The sequence below is a fragment of the Rhinopithecus bieti genome, unplaced genomic scaffold, assembly GCF_001698545.2.
Source record: "Rhinopithecus bieti isolate Rb0 unplaced genomic scaffold, ASM169854v2 scaffold_13400, whole genome shotgun sequence".
Lineage (NCBI taxonomy): Eukaryota > Metazoa > Chordata > Mammalia > Primates > Cercopithecidae > Rhinopithecus > Rhinopithecus bieti.
Genome location: NW_016807991.1, coordinates 5,079,067 through 5,093,804, shown reverse-complemented (window position 1 = coordinate 5,093,804; position 14,738 = coordinate 5,079,067). Strand labels below are relative to the sequence as shown.

General features: G+C 52.0%; 1 protein-coding gene across 1 annotated transcript in view; it reads left to right on the top strand.

Annotated features, from left to right (window-relative positions):
• The window catches only part of MXRA7 (matrix remodeling associated 7), a 40,952-nt gene that overhangs the window by 13,288 nt on the left and 12,926 nt on the right, over positions 1 to 14,738 (top strand). The window contains exon 2 of the mRNA XM_017884596.1: positions 12,740 to 12,803. Within this exon, the coding sequence (XP_017740085.1) occupies positions 12,740 to 12,803 (64 nt within the window). The remainder of the gene's footprint in view (positions 1 to 12,739; positions 12,804 to 14,738) is intronic.

The window sequence follows — 14,738 nt, the reverse complement described above, 5'->3', positions numbered from 1 at the left end:
CCCCCCCGCCCACTCTCTCTCCAGTGCATCGTCCCGTTTGGCTTTCTTCATAGCCCTTCATCCGGTCTGAGGTCATCTTTTATTTCAGTGCGCGTTGTCTGCCGCAGTGGAACGCCTCCTCTGGAGAGCGGGGCCCTTGCCCGCCACTTCCCAGCTCCTGCAACAGGCCCGCACGCAGTAGGTACCTGTTGAATAAATACACCGCAATGCCTGCCACAAAAAGAAAGAACGGAAATCGCTGCGGGCTCGTGCCTAGAGGCAGGGCCTGTCTCTTTGTCTCCCACCTGGGGCAGCAGGAAGGCATCTTGTTTCTCTCCCTGTGCTCTGCACAGCCGCCTGCAGTTCTTGCCCTCGAGCTGTGTGTTATGCCTCAGAGAGGAAGACTGCTCTGTAAGGTAGTGAGTTCCCTGTGCCGGAAGTATTCAAACAGAGATGGATACCAGCAGTTCATCCCAGGTTCCCTCAGCAAGTGTTTTTCCTTAGGCAGAAGCCACATTAGGTTAGTGGTTTTCTAACATTTTCTAAAACACTGGATCCTGGCTGTGTCTGGTGGCTCATGCCTGTAATCCCAGCACTTTGGGAGGCTGAGGCGAGCAGATCACCTGAAGTCAGGAATTCGAGACCAGCCTGGCCAACATGGCAAAACCCAGTCTGTACTAAAAATACAAAAAGCCAGGTGTGGTGGCGCATGCCTGTAATCCCTACTTGGGACTAATCAGCTACTTGGGAGGCTGAGGCAGGAAAATCGCTTGAACCCAGGAGGTAGAGGTTGCAGTGAGCCTAGATTGTGCCACTGCACTCCAGCCTGGGTGACGGAGTGAGACTCCGTCTCAAAAGTAAATAAATTTAAAAATAATAAAACACTGGATCACTTCTTGCCTCTTCAGTGTCACATGGAAGCCCAGGACATAAAGCAAAAACAGAGCTGCTCTGGGTGGCAGTCTAGGCTCCTTTTACTCTGTCCGCTCCTCCTTGCAGCAGTCTCTGCAAACCTAGGGTAGAGTTAAAGGGCCTCCAAATCAGGTCCTATGACCTTGGGGGACCCCTGCCCAGACAGAGGAAGGAGAGGGGTGCAGAGGTGAATGTGGAAGGACAGATCACGTTCCTGAGGCCATGGTGCAAACTGCACCCCGAGTCCCAGCCCACCACCCCCACCTAGTGGCACCCTGGTTCTTAGCCATCGAGGAGAGAGACCTCAACCAACCTGATGGCAGGAGAATCTGGAAGTAGAACTTGGAGAAAGAGAGATTATTATATTGAAATTGAACAAGGTTGGGCAATGTAGGCAGGTGGCATGGGTTTTGAGCAGGAAAAGCATTATGAAGTTAGCATTTGAAGATGTTCTTAAAGCTGGATGAGGGCTGGGTGTGGTGGCTCATGCCTGTAATCCCAGCACTTTGGGAGGTTAAGGCAGGAGAATGGCTTGAGCCCAGGAGTTTGAGACCACCCTGAACATAGTGAGACCCAATCTCTTCAAAAAATAAGAAAACTAGCTGGGAGCTGTGGCACACGCCTGTGATCCCAGCTACTTAGGAGGCTGATGGGGGAGGATTGCTTAAGCCCAGGGAGGTTGAGGCTGCAGTGAGCCATGATTGAAACACTGCACTCCAGCCTGGGGTACAGAATGAGACCATCTCCCAAAAAAGGATGAATTGGAGGAGAGCAGATGTAGGTGCCACATGAAGTCATCGAGTAGTTGTAGCAGGAGAACAGAGAATAAAGGGGTGAAGCCAGAAGCCTGTTGGAGTGACGGGGGGGACTCTAGAATTCAGAATAGAAGGGAAGTCAGTGCCGGGCGCGGTGACTCACGCCTGTAATCCCAGCACTTTGGGAGGCTGAGGCGGGTGGATCACTTGAGGTCAGGATTTGGAGACCAGCCTGGCCAATATGGCAAAGCCCTGTCTACTAAAAATACAAAAATTAGCTAGGGGTGGTGGCGTGCACCTGTAATTCCAGCTACTCGGGAGGCTGAGGCAGGAGAATCTCTTGAACCAACCTGGAAGGCAGAGGTTGCAGTGAGCAGAGATCGCACCATTGCATCCCTGCCTGGGCAACAGAGCAAAACTCTATCTCAAAAAAAGGGAGGAGATCAGGTTGGAATCAACACTCCCAGGCCATGTTAAGGTGTCAGAGATGCTGTGGCTGCCAAGAAAATTTGGACAAGTGAGAGGGGGTCAGTTTGAGACTTGGGTTACTAGGTTCTGGACAGAAGTTCCTGGGACATGTCTCATCCAGTTGCAAATATGGATTTAGAGAGTGGAGCCTGCACGTCCCCAGCCTGGAGTTGTAGTTTGGAGGAGGAGATGGCTGAGTTGTTGTGCTAGGTGTGGAGGAACAGTGGTGACCCCTGCCCCAGCCTGTCCTCCCTGCCCACCACCAAGCCCCCGGAGCTGATGCCAGCTGGGCTTTGCTGCTCGCCCTGCAGCTGATGCTCCCCCGGCCCCCATTGCAAAAGATGAGCAGCTGATTGGCTAATGGAGTCCTTCTGGAAGGAGTGAGAGCATTGTCAGGCACTCTGGACGCAGCGCTGGGCCTGGCCCATTCTGGGGTGAGGGAGGCCTTTTGTCGCCTTCCTGTTATTTCCGTCCTTGCCTGCTGCAGGCAGGGGAGGGACAGATGCCCTCTTGGGAGTTAGGAATGGCCTGCCTCCTGGAGCCACTGTCCTCTAAAGTCATTCTGGATTAGCCAGTGGGATTGGTGCAGCACAGCAGGCAGCAACTCTGGTGGCCACAGGGCCACAACAGACCCTCTTTGCACTGCCCCATAGCAGAACCATCTCCTTGGGCAGCTGACACACAGACAAAAATCTGTCTCTATCACTCTCTGTCTCTCTGTAAGTGTTTCTCTCTCTCTCTCTCTCCCCTCCCTTCTCTTATCTAGCCCTCTCTTCTCTCGCCTCCCACCTCCCCTCTCCCCCTCTCCCGACTTCAGCACTTTGCATCACGCTTGAATCAGTTGGAATCAGCCAGGGCAGCCATAAATGGCAGCGTGCAGCCTGCAGGGCATGAGCTTGGTTCACTGTCTCTCCCAGTTACTGCAGCCTGGCCGGGCCCCTCAGCTTGGCCTCCGGGGCACCCTGGTCCTAGGCTCCTGGCACTGAGGAGGCTGTCAGGAGGCACGTCCCCTTTGCCTTCCCCCTCCTGCCTCCACCTCCTCCATGGGAGGGAAAAGCTGAATTAGAAAATTATCCCAGAACATGACATTAAAACGTGGTCTCTATTCAGTCATGAAATGCTGAGGCTCTAGGCAGTGAAGTGATGGAGCTTGGACTCAGCCCAGCCTGCCCTGAGAACCAACCAGGGTGACGCCAGCTGCCTGTCTCAGTTCACTCTTTCCATGAAATTGATTGACTTTCATCAGAAACATGATGTATTCGTTTGCCAGGGCTGCTACAACAAAACGCTACAGACTGGGCACCTCCAGCAACAGACGTTTCTTTTCCCAGAATTCTGCAGACTGGAGGGCCAAGTTCAAGGTGTCCGCAGGTTTGGGTCCTCCTAAGCCCTGTCCCCCTGGCTTGCAGTTGGCCTCCTTCTCTGCATCCTCACATGGTCTTTCCTCTGTGCACTCATAACCCTTGTGTCTCTGTGTGTGTTCAAGTTTCCTCTTATAAGGAAGCAGTCCTTGGGTGAGGCCCACCCTAATGGCCTCATTCTAACCTAATCACCTCTTTAAAGGCCGTGTTTCCCAATAGAGTCAGGCTGAGAGGTAGTTGGGGCTAAGGCTTCAGCATATGAATTGGGGCGTGGAACACAGTTCAGCCCATGAGCCAAGTAGCCTGAACACTCCTGGGACCAAGGGCATGGACAGGAACTCCACAGTGATGAGGGCCTTGGGTGAGGTTTGAGTCAGCGCTCGAGCAGCTGCTCTGTTCTGTTTCCTTTAAGACCCCAGAAAGGATCAGCTGCATACTCTGTTGGGTTCCTGCCGCCTCCAGGAAATGACCCTGGTTGCGCCCAGCATGGCACAGCTGCCTCATGGTGGGAAGGACTCAGACCATGAGACCCTGGAGAGATTGCCTTTGGCCGGCCGCACCTTTACTGATTCATTCAACGCTGAGCTGAAGACCAGATGCCTTTAGCATCGCAGTTTGGGCCTTTACCATCTCTCCCCGGAGCTCCGTACCCTCTTCTCATAGTTCCTCCTGCCTCTTCTCTTGCCCCTATTGCGATCCTCCCACCTCAGTCTCCCAAGTGTGCTCTCATTCTGTTTGTCCCTATTTATTTTTTTGTTTGTTAAAAAAGTTTGTATTGATACCTGTTTTTTATTTTTATTTATTTTTTTAGAGGCAGGGTCTCCCTCTGTCACTCAGTTGGAGTGCAGTAACACCATCATAGCTCACTGCAGCCTCAAACTCCTGGCCTCAGGCGATCCTCCCACCTCAGCCTCCCAAGTGTCTGGGGCTACAAGCACATGCCACCACCCCGGCTAATTTGTTAACTTTTTGTAGAGATGGGGGGAGGTCTCACTCTATTGCTCAGGTCGGTATCGAACTCCTGGCCTCAAGCGACCCTCCCACCTCGGCCTCCCACAGTACTGGCATTACAGGTGTGAGCCACCACGCCCAGCCTTGTTTGTCCCTGTTCAAAAGCTTCAGGTGGTTTCTCACTTCCTGAAGAATGAAACCAAACGCTTTAGTGTCCTGTATACAATCTCTGTGGTTGCAGACCCTGCATTTCTACGCAGTTTCTTTCTTTCTTTCTTTTTGTATTTTTAGTAGAGACGGGGTTTCTTTGTGTTAGCCAGGATGGTCTCAATCTCCTGACCTCATGATCCACCCACCTCGGCCTCCCAAAGTACTGGGATTACAGGCAAGAGCCACCGCACCTGACCTCTTCCTTTTTTTCTTTTTGAGACAGAGTCACGCTCTGTCACCCAGGCTGGAGTGCAGTGGCACAATCTCGGCTTACTGCAACCTCTGCCTCCCGGGTTAAAGAGATTCTCCTGCCTCAGCCTCCCGAGTAGCTGGGATTACAGGCATGCACCACCACGCCCAACTAATTTTTGTATCTTTTTAGTGGAGGGGGGGGGGTCTCACCATGTTGGCCAAGCTGGTCTTGAACTCCTGGCCTCAAATGATCCACCTGCCTTAGTCTCCCAAAGTGCTGGGATTACAGGCAATGAGACACCACACCTAGCCTCTGCACACTATTTCTGACCACATCACACCCACCCTGCAATCATACCCAAGTCTGTAGAGTCACTGGAAGAGCTGAGGTGTTCCGTGCCTCCATGGCTTTACATGGGCTATACACTCCGTCCAGATGCCCTTCTCTCTGCATCTGCCTGGCAAGTCTATCTTGGACCCAGCGTGACTTTCTCATCCACTCTAAGGCCTTCCCTGCTCCCCGCAGACACAGCTGAGCTCCTTTCCTCCAGGCCCCCACCGTGCACATTCCTGAAAACATAGCTGCAAACTTGAATGTGCCAAAGCGGAAGGAAAGACAGACATGCCATGAGGGAGGCACGAAGGTGAAATCCTTAGTGCCAGCTCTCCGTTGGGCACAGCCTTAGACAATGGAGCTCTGGTATTTCGCATGAGGTTTAGCATTATCCCTTCCCATCCCGTTGCACACACACCTGAGGCTGAAGAGCCACCCCTTGCAGAAGGGTTTGTGTCTTTGTCTCCATTGCACTGTGTCTGAAACCGGCACTTCTTACTACTGGAGTTAGCACTTTCACTTTTCTATTGTGTACATACTTTTATAAAATCAGGGCAAAATGAAATCAACACTGGTGTTTTTTTTGTTTTGTTTTTGAGATGGAGTTTCGCTCTTGTCGCCCAGGCTAGAATGCAATGGCGTGATCTTGGCTCACTGCAACCCCCGCCTCCCAGGTTCAAACGATTCTCCTGACTCAGCTTCCTAAGTAGCTGGGATTACAGGCACCTGCCACCACACCCAGCTAATTTTTTGTATTTTTTAGTAGACACAGGGTTTCACTATGTTGGCCAGGCTGGTCTCAAACTCCTCACCTCAGGCAATCCACCCACCTCAGCCTCCCAAAGTGCTGGGATTACAGGCGTGAGCCACCATGCCCGGCCCCCATTATTTTTTTAAAAAGTAAAACGCCACAGCCGGGAGCAGGGAGGCTGAGGCAGGCGGATCCCTTGGGCCCAGGAGTTCAAGACCAGCCTGGGCAACATGGCAAAACTTCATCTATACCAAAAATAAACAAATGAGCCAAGCCTCGTGGCCTGTGTCTGTAGTCCCGGGTACTAGGAAAGCTGTGATAGGAGGATTGACGGAGCCTGGAAGGTCAAGGATGCAGTGAGCTGAGATTGCATCACTGTAACCCCAGCCTGGGTGACGGTAAGACCCTGTCTCAGTAATAACAATAATAATAATTGGAATTCATTCAGTTATTATTAGTATATTCTCTAAAAGCCTAACAAGTTACCCACGTAAAAGAATGTTATTTCCAGTAGAAGCCCAGGTGTGAGGCTCTGGGGTGCCTTCGTGGGGTGCAGTTTGAGAACCACTCTAAACATAACGTTCCATGGCTATCCAACCCTTGACTTCGGTGGAGCTGAAATTTGAGGCAGGCAAATTTGAGATGTTCTTGGCCTGCAAAGGGTGAATATGGTGAGTGGTAGACAGGAGAGGTGTCAGTGGACGGTGGACACGGTGGACCGGGGCTGTGGGAGTTGGAATGGAGCGGCTCTCAGGCGGGGTGGAACGGCCTCAGGACACGCACACGGTGGGAAGGGGCCTCTCCAATGAGCCTCTCCACCCGGGCCCACTCTAGGCCGCTCACTGCTCTGGGCCCATGCCCATCCAGATAAGTAGATGGAAGGGGGAGGGTTTGACTGCCCCAGCTGGGGCCACAGGATTCAAGGGACAACTTCCAAAAGAATAGGGGATTTCTGCACAGACAAAAAACAAAATAAATGGCCAATTCAGCAGTGTTTTCAAGCTTTTTTTTAATTAGGTGTCACCATAAGAAAGAAATTTTAAAGTACCCCCTGTGTATAAAGCCACACAACCACACCAGAAGTTTTTTGTTGTGTTGTCATTTTCATGTCTTTTGTTTGAGACAGGCTTTCACTCTTTCACCCAGGCTGGAGTGCAGTGGTGTGATCCCGGCTCACTGTAGCCTTGACCTCCTGGGCTCCAGTGATCCTCCCACCTCAGCCTCAGCTGGGTCCACAGGCACATCCCACCATGCCCAGCTAATTTTTGTAATTTTTTTGTAGAAATGAGGTTTTGGCCGGGCGCAGTGGCTCACGCCTGTAATCCCAGCACTTTGGGAGGCCGAGGCGAGCGGATCACAAGGTCAGGAGATTGAGACCATCCTGGCTAACACGGTGAAACCCCGTCTCTACTCAAAATACAAAAAAAATAGCCAGGCGTGGCGGTGGGCGCCTGTAGTCCCAGCTCCCCAGGAGGCTGAGGTGTGAACCCGGGAGGCGGAGCTTGCAGTGAGCCGAGGTTGCGCCACTACACTCCAGGCTGGGTGACAGAGCAAGACTCCGTCTCAAAAAAAGAGAAAGGAGGTTTTGACATGTTGTCCAGGGCGGTCTCAAACTCCTGTGCTCAAGCAGTCCGCTTACCTCAGCCTCCCAAAGTGCTGGGATTACAGGCGTGAGCCACAGCGCCTGGCCTCGTCTTCTGTTTCATTCTGGGATACAGGGGTGTCCCCAGAGTCTTAGTGCAGTTGTAATAACTTCAGATGTTTAAATGTACAAATCTACAGAACATCAGTTGAATATTTACTTATTTCAATTTCTTTTCCACTTGGTTTCCTGACAGTCAAGTGCTAGATTTTTCATTTTAATTCTCTGCATGTGCCAGTGTCTGGATGGACAGGCAGGCAAAGGAGCCCTTACCTGGGTTCATTGACCTCCCTTGAGGTCAGTGGACCGATTGACCTCCCTTGAGGTCACATGTGCACCAAATCCAGTTCTTTAGAACATGGTGATGCTGGAATCACCAGTGTTATCCTTTCCTGTTGCTGACCAACAGTCGGTAAAAGGTTTTTCGAAGTTTGAAAACCAACTAGAGCCATGTACCGCACTGGGGGGGTATTGTAAGAATCTGAGTAAGAGACATCAAGGTATTTAAAATGTAAATAACCTTTCAAGTGTCATTTTTTTGGTACATTTGTAGTATCTATACTTCTGAAGTTATTAAAGCTTCAAAATTCACCAAGACTTTGGTGGCCCATTTTTTTTTTTTTCTTTTTTCCCACAATACTAGTAAGGCCTTCTCATTTGCTTTCCTGACCCATCAATGGGTCACGACCACAGCTTTTTAAAAATCAGACTTCCAGGCCAGGCATAGTGGCTCACACCTGTAATCCCAGCACTTTGGGAGGCCAAGACGGGCGGATCACCTGAGGTCGGGAGTTCAAGACAAGCCTTACCAACATGGAGAAACCCCATCTCTACTAAAAATACAAAAATTAACCAGGTGTGGTGGCACATGCCTGTAGTCCCAGCTACTCGGGAGGCTGAAGCTGGAGAATTGCTTGAACCCGGGAGGTGGAGGTTACAGTGAGCCAAGATTGCGCCAGTGCACTCCAGCCCGGGCAGCAAGAGTGAAACTCCATCTCAAAAAAGAAAAAGAAAATCAGAATTCCAAAGTCAAGTATGATTTCGTGTGTGTGTGTGTGTGTGTGTGTGTGTGTGTGTGTGTGAGAGACAGGGTCTCATTCTTGCCCAGGCTGGAGTGCAGTGGCACCCCCATGGCTTACTACAGCCTCAACCTCTTGGGCCCCAGCGACCCTCCTGCCTTGGCCTCTCAAAGTGCTGTGATTACAGGTGTGAGCCCCTGTGCCTGGCCCAAAATCTAAATGTTTACCAGCCTCTCTCTGGTCAGGAGGGCTTGGGCACGTCAGCTGATACCGGGTCCTCTGGGGATACGGATCTGCCCCGGCTCACGGACTCCTCGCGCTGGATTGCAATTATTTGTTTGTCTTTCCTACTGGACCACGAGCTCCATAAGGCAGGGACTGTGCTCATTGTTGCTGTTGTTTATCATTTAATCTTTGTGTCCCTAGCACATAATAGGAGAACTGGCCTCCTGTCTATTCTTGATATTGGGCTTATTTCTGGGGCCCTGCCCTGAATAGGTCAGTGGCTGTTTGTCAGTCATTAAAGAAAGACATCAACCATGAGAAAAACCAACTGTTTTTCTGTCCATGCACATAACACTCCACAGAGCCCTTCACTTCTGATACCGAATATGCAGCCAGCCCCACCCCTACAACCAGTACATTCTCCAGCCACCCAGACGCCAAGTGTGTGTCCTCCACTTCAACCCTGACCCTAACTCCCCGGAATCAGGGCAGACCCCACAGGTCAGGGCCCAGTCCCACAGACTGCCCTCCACTTCGGGGGCCCATCACACGTATCAGGTCCCCTCATTCCTCACACTTTGGTCCTACTTGGCTACAACTCAGGGGTTCCATGAACCCCTCCTCAAGTTCAGTACTTGCTATGGCATCCCACAGAGCTCAGGGAAACACTTCTGTTAACTGATTTATTAGAAAGGAAATGATAAAGGCTACAGATGAACAGCCAGATGGAGGTACCTAAGTAGAGTGAGGTCCAGTAGGTCCTCAGTGCAGGAGCTTCTGTCCCCATGGAGTTGGGGTACACCACCCTCCGTGCACGGGAGTGCATTCAGCAGCCTGGAGGCTCTCCAAACCCTATGGGGATGTTGACGGAGGCCTCATCACATAGGCGTCATTGATTCTTAACTCAGTCTCCAGCTCCTCTCCAGTCTCTGGAGGAAGCTGGGCAGGGGTGGGGCTGAAAGTTCCAAGCTTCTCATTGCAGCTTAATCTCTCTGGTGATCAGCCCACCCAGGAGCCCACCAGGAGTCACCTCATTAGAACAAAAGACACTCCTATCACCCAGGAAATTCCAACGGATTTAGGAGCTCTGTGCCAGGGACTGAGATCAAAACCAAATGTTAGAACAAAACATGCTCCTAGCACCCCTGTAACTTAGGAAATTCAAGGGATTCAGGAGCTCAGTGTCAGGGCTGGACATGGTGGCATGCACCTGTGATCCCACTCTGGAGGCAGAGGCAGGAGGATCGCTTGAGCCCTGGAGGTTGAGACTGCAGTGAGCTGTGATTGTACCACTGCACTCCAGTCTGGGTGACAGAGCAAGACCCTGTCTCAAAAGACAAACAGACAAAATAAAAACTGTGTCAAGAACTGGGGCAGAAACCAAAAATATATGATATTATATACATATATATATAATATAGGTATATATACCTATATATAATATATATATATATAGGATGTTACAGTCATTCTTTCTACTTTTTTTTTTCCAAGTGATCCTTCTGCCTCAGCCTCCTGAGTAGGTGGGATCACAGGTGCGTGCCGCCTATGCACGGCTAATTTTTAAATTTTCAGTAGAGGCAAGGTGTGTACTATGTTACCAGGCTGGTCTCGAACTTCTGGGCTCAAGCCGCCCTCCCACCTCGGCCTCCCAAAGTGCTGAGATTGCAGGCATGAGCCCCCACACCTGGTCTCTTACTTTTTCTTTTTTTTCCCTCTTTTTTAGAATATATAAGAAAATAAAGAAAAAATGGGGTCTTTGGATCTCACTGTCCAAAGACACCATTAGCATTTAAATATATTCAGTCATTCATGCATATTAATGGAAAGTCCAAATTATACTGAAATGTATAAGATGGAAAGGAAAAGCTGCCCCCCAGTCTCCTCTCCCGAGAGGTAGTCACTGCTGACGGTTTCTCGTGGGCCCTTCCGGAAAACAAACCTCTTCTCTGCACATGCATCCCCTTCCACTTTGCCACTTACAGCAAGATGACTGTGCTGCTCACGCCGGGCTGCTGCTTGCATTTTTCCCTCAATGTATCTTGATGCACTTTTCACATCAGTACCTATCAACGCCTCCTGTTTTTTTTTTGTTTTTTTTTTTTTTCTTTTTTTAAGATGGAGTCTTGCTGTGTCACCCAGACTAGAGTGCAGCAGCACGATCGCGGCTCACTGCAACCTCTGCCTCCTGGGTTTAAGCGATTCTCCTGCCTCAGCCTCCCGAGTAGCTGGAATTAAAGGCACCTGCCACAATACCGGGCTAATTTTTGTGTGTTTTCAGCAGAAACAGTGTTTTGCCATGTTGGCCAGGCTGCTCTCGAACTCCCAACCTCAGGTGATCCACCCACCTCGGCCTCCCAAAGTTCTGGGATTACAGGTGTAAGCCACTGTGCCCAGCCCCCAGTTCTGTTTTTTCAACTGCACACTGTCAGAGTCATTATATAAAAATCCTGATGGACATTTCTCCAGTCTGGAGCAGATCCCTAGAAGTGAGTTTGCTGTGTCAAATGGAGTGGCTCCTCTTCCTGCCCTCTGAAGAGGCCTGCCTACCCCAGCCTCAGCCACAAAGATACTTTGCTGTGCAAAATTTGGGAAATGTCAGGACACTCAAGCACCACTTCGCCATAGATAGCACTGAGTCTCTGTGTACAAACTGCTAAACGGGGAAGAGACCCTGTCGCCTGCACAGCTCCCCCCAGGTGGCATTTTGTGCAGTCAAGAAAGTCTCTCAAGCCAGGCACAGTAGCTCACTCCTGTAATCCCAACACTTTGGAAGACCAAGGCAGGCGAATCACCTGAGGTCAGGGGTTCGAGACCAGCCTGGCAAACATGGTGACACGCCATCTCTACTAAAAACACAAAAAAATTAGCGGGGCTTGGGTGGCGGGCGCCCATAATCCCAACTACTCAGGAGGCTGAGGCAGGAGAATCGCTTAAACCCAAGAGGCAGAGGTTGCAGTGAGCTGAGATCGCGCCACTGCACGCCAGCCTGGGCAACAAGAGCCGAAACTCTGTCTCAAAAACTAACTCAGAAAAAAACAAAAAACAAACAAAAAATCACTCAGAGGAGCTCAAGACCCCTCTGGGTTTGCCACTAACGACCCACCATGGGGCTTGGAAAAACTTCGCCTCCCAGCACAGCTCAGTATTTTGTCAGGAGCCTCCCCGTGAGCTGCCAGCGCTGGCTGGGCTCCGTGGATCAGCCGGGGCTACTCATTCATTCATTTCCACATCTACCCACTGGGCTTCCAAGTTGAAGTTCCTGGGGCCCCGTGTCCCCTCCCCACGACCTTCAATCCCACAGAGCCCATGGGCACGGCACGTCACTCTCATCCTCTGACATTCCTGCAAGCTGAAGTCACTTCTTCCTTCCACCAAGGCCATCCCGGGCCATTCCTCCAATCATCTGTTTATTGTGTCTCTGTGTGGGAGAGAACTGGCTGAAGAGGTGGGGCTCCAGTTTTGGGAACATGGACACTGAGGGAGTTGGGGATGGAAAACAACATAGAAGGAAGCAAAGCCAGAGGCTGTGATGGCCATGCTGCCTGGCCCTGGTCCCAGATATCCCAGCCGGCTTTTCTCTTGCACCCTTTGTCTACTCACCGCAGCGACACAGTGGCAGTCCCGGGCCCACATCTCCAAATGGCATGCAGATGCCTCAACAGGCACCCACCTGGGAAAGGCTAAGGCCGAGGGCTCGGGATCACAGTCAAGAACATGGCTCAGCTCAGTATTTGTGAGCCGAGTCACCTTGGTCCATCATTTGTGCACAGCCCCCCCCCGCTGGTTGACCGTGACCACAGGGCAGGCACTGCTGCAGGGCATGGACAGGCTGGCCCTTCGAGGCCCTCCTCTGTCTCCCCTACCTTCTGCCCCCTCCCCCACCATTTCCCGTCACCCAGTCTGTGCCAAGGGCACTGACCCTGTCCTTGTCTTGCAGAAAGAGGAGCAGGACTTGGATGGTGAGACGGGCCCATCATCGGCAGGGCCTGTGGAGGACGACGGTGAGTGGGACCTCTGTGCTCATGAGGGGGCCTGACCGTGTCCGGGGTGATCTGTGCCCTGCTGGGGATCCCAGGAGCTGGGGTTCAAGTGCCAGGGGGAGGGATGGGGTGGGACAGTGGCCTGAGTGGGGCACTGAGAGGTGGAGTCGCACCATGGATGTCCTGCCCTGGCCTGCCGGTAGCCCTCCCTCACACCCCCTTGGACTTTGGGGTTTGGCTTTCCCATCCCAGGGGCCCTTCTTGAGAACACACTATGCGCCCTGCCCGGCTCTGTCCCGCGCTGCCTCCTAACTCCCCTCTTGTGACCACACTGTACATTTCACGATTCTCTCCAAACATCTCTGACCTATTTTACTGAGACGAAAACCACTCACACGGCCTCCCCCGTGCCTTCTTCGTAATGAAGGCCCCGGGAGGGGACACGCCTGCTTTCTGAGCAGCTCTGGCTAACTAGCCACAGGCCCCAGCCATGAGACTGAGAGGAGAAAGGGAGTGGCCAAGAACAGGGGAGACACTGCCAGATCTGACCCGGCCAGGACAGACAGAGGCGGAACAAAACGCGGAGTGGCTTCTGCTGGGTCCGTCCGCTTATTTCTCTAAAAGAGAAAGTGGAGGCAGACATGCAGGATGTCAGCGTTTGTTGCCTCTGTATGGCAAGCACAGGGAGGATTAGTGCTTTCTGCATTTTTGTATGTTTGAAATATTTCATAATTTTAAAAAAGCAAGACTGTTGCTGTGACCTTAACTCGGCTGCTGGCAGGAGCAGTGGAAAGAGAGAGTTTCAGGAATGCAGGAACCAGCTCCTGCGGGCAGGCTGGGCTGGAGTGCAGAGCTTCCCCTGAGGCCGTGCCTTGGTTTCCATCAGCACAGCCTGGAGCAGGAGGGGAGACTGAAGCTTGGGTGCAGGCAGTGGACTGCAGGTGGGGACATTAGTCCCTTACCAGGAAGGACCCTTGGTCCCTGCTTTTGGGGACGGGGGACTCACTGCAGCCGTGGCCCTGGCATCTGTCCCTGCCACGTGGCCCGAGGCAGCTGAAGGGATGCAGGGATCCTGTTAGTGACTTGGGGACACGGGAGGGAGGCTCGCAGATCCCTCTCCCTGGCGTAGCTGCCAGAGGGCCCAGCCCCCCAGGGCTGTCACCAGCCTCCCTCCTTATCTGCACCACTGCGCCTGCACATCCCCCACCCCCGGCGCCTCCTGCCACCTTAGCCTCCTGCCATCTCTAGCAAGGCAGGGAAAGGAAAGGTTTATGGCTCCAGCTGTTGGAAGACTGTGTGAGCAGCCCCCAGCCCCTCTGCAGTAGGAGGCAGCCTCAGAGGCTAATTGATTAGTGTCGCTAAAATGACTTCCCTGAGCGACTGGTGGATTCACAGGAGACTGGAGGAAGAAACCTCCCCCGTCCCTCGGAGGCTGTCACATTGAACCCTCCTGGCCTAGGAAAATTGGATGTGCTGCCTGGTGCACTGCATGTGATTGAGTGAAATCCTTTTCAAGCCGTTTGTTCTGTCTGGCTCAGAAAACAAAACTAATCAGACTTGCCCCATAAATTGAAACCTAAGACTGGGGCCAAGCTGGCAGGATTTTGTATGTTTTATTTTTGGGAGGGGTGTTGGAGGGATACTGGAGTCTCACTCTGTTGCCCAAGCTGAAATGCAATGGCATGATCTTGGCTCACTGCAACCTCCGCCTCCCAGGTTCAAGCTGTTCTCCTGCCTCAGCCTCCTGAGTGGCTGGGATTACAGGCATGTGCCACCACGCCCAGCTAATTTTTGTATTTTTAAAAGAGGCAGGGTTTCACCATGTTGCCCAGGCTGGTCTTGAATTCCTGGCCTCAAGTGATCCACCTGCCTCGGCCTCCCAAAGTGTTGGGATTACAGGCGTGAGCCAGTGCACCCAGCCAGATGTTTGGGTTTTTTTTTTTTTTTTTTTTTTTT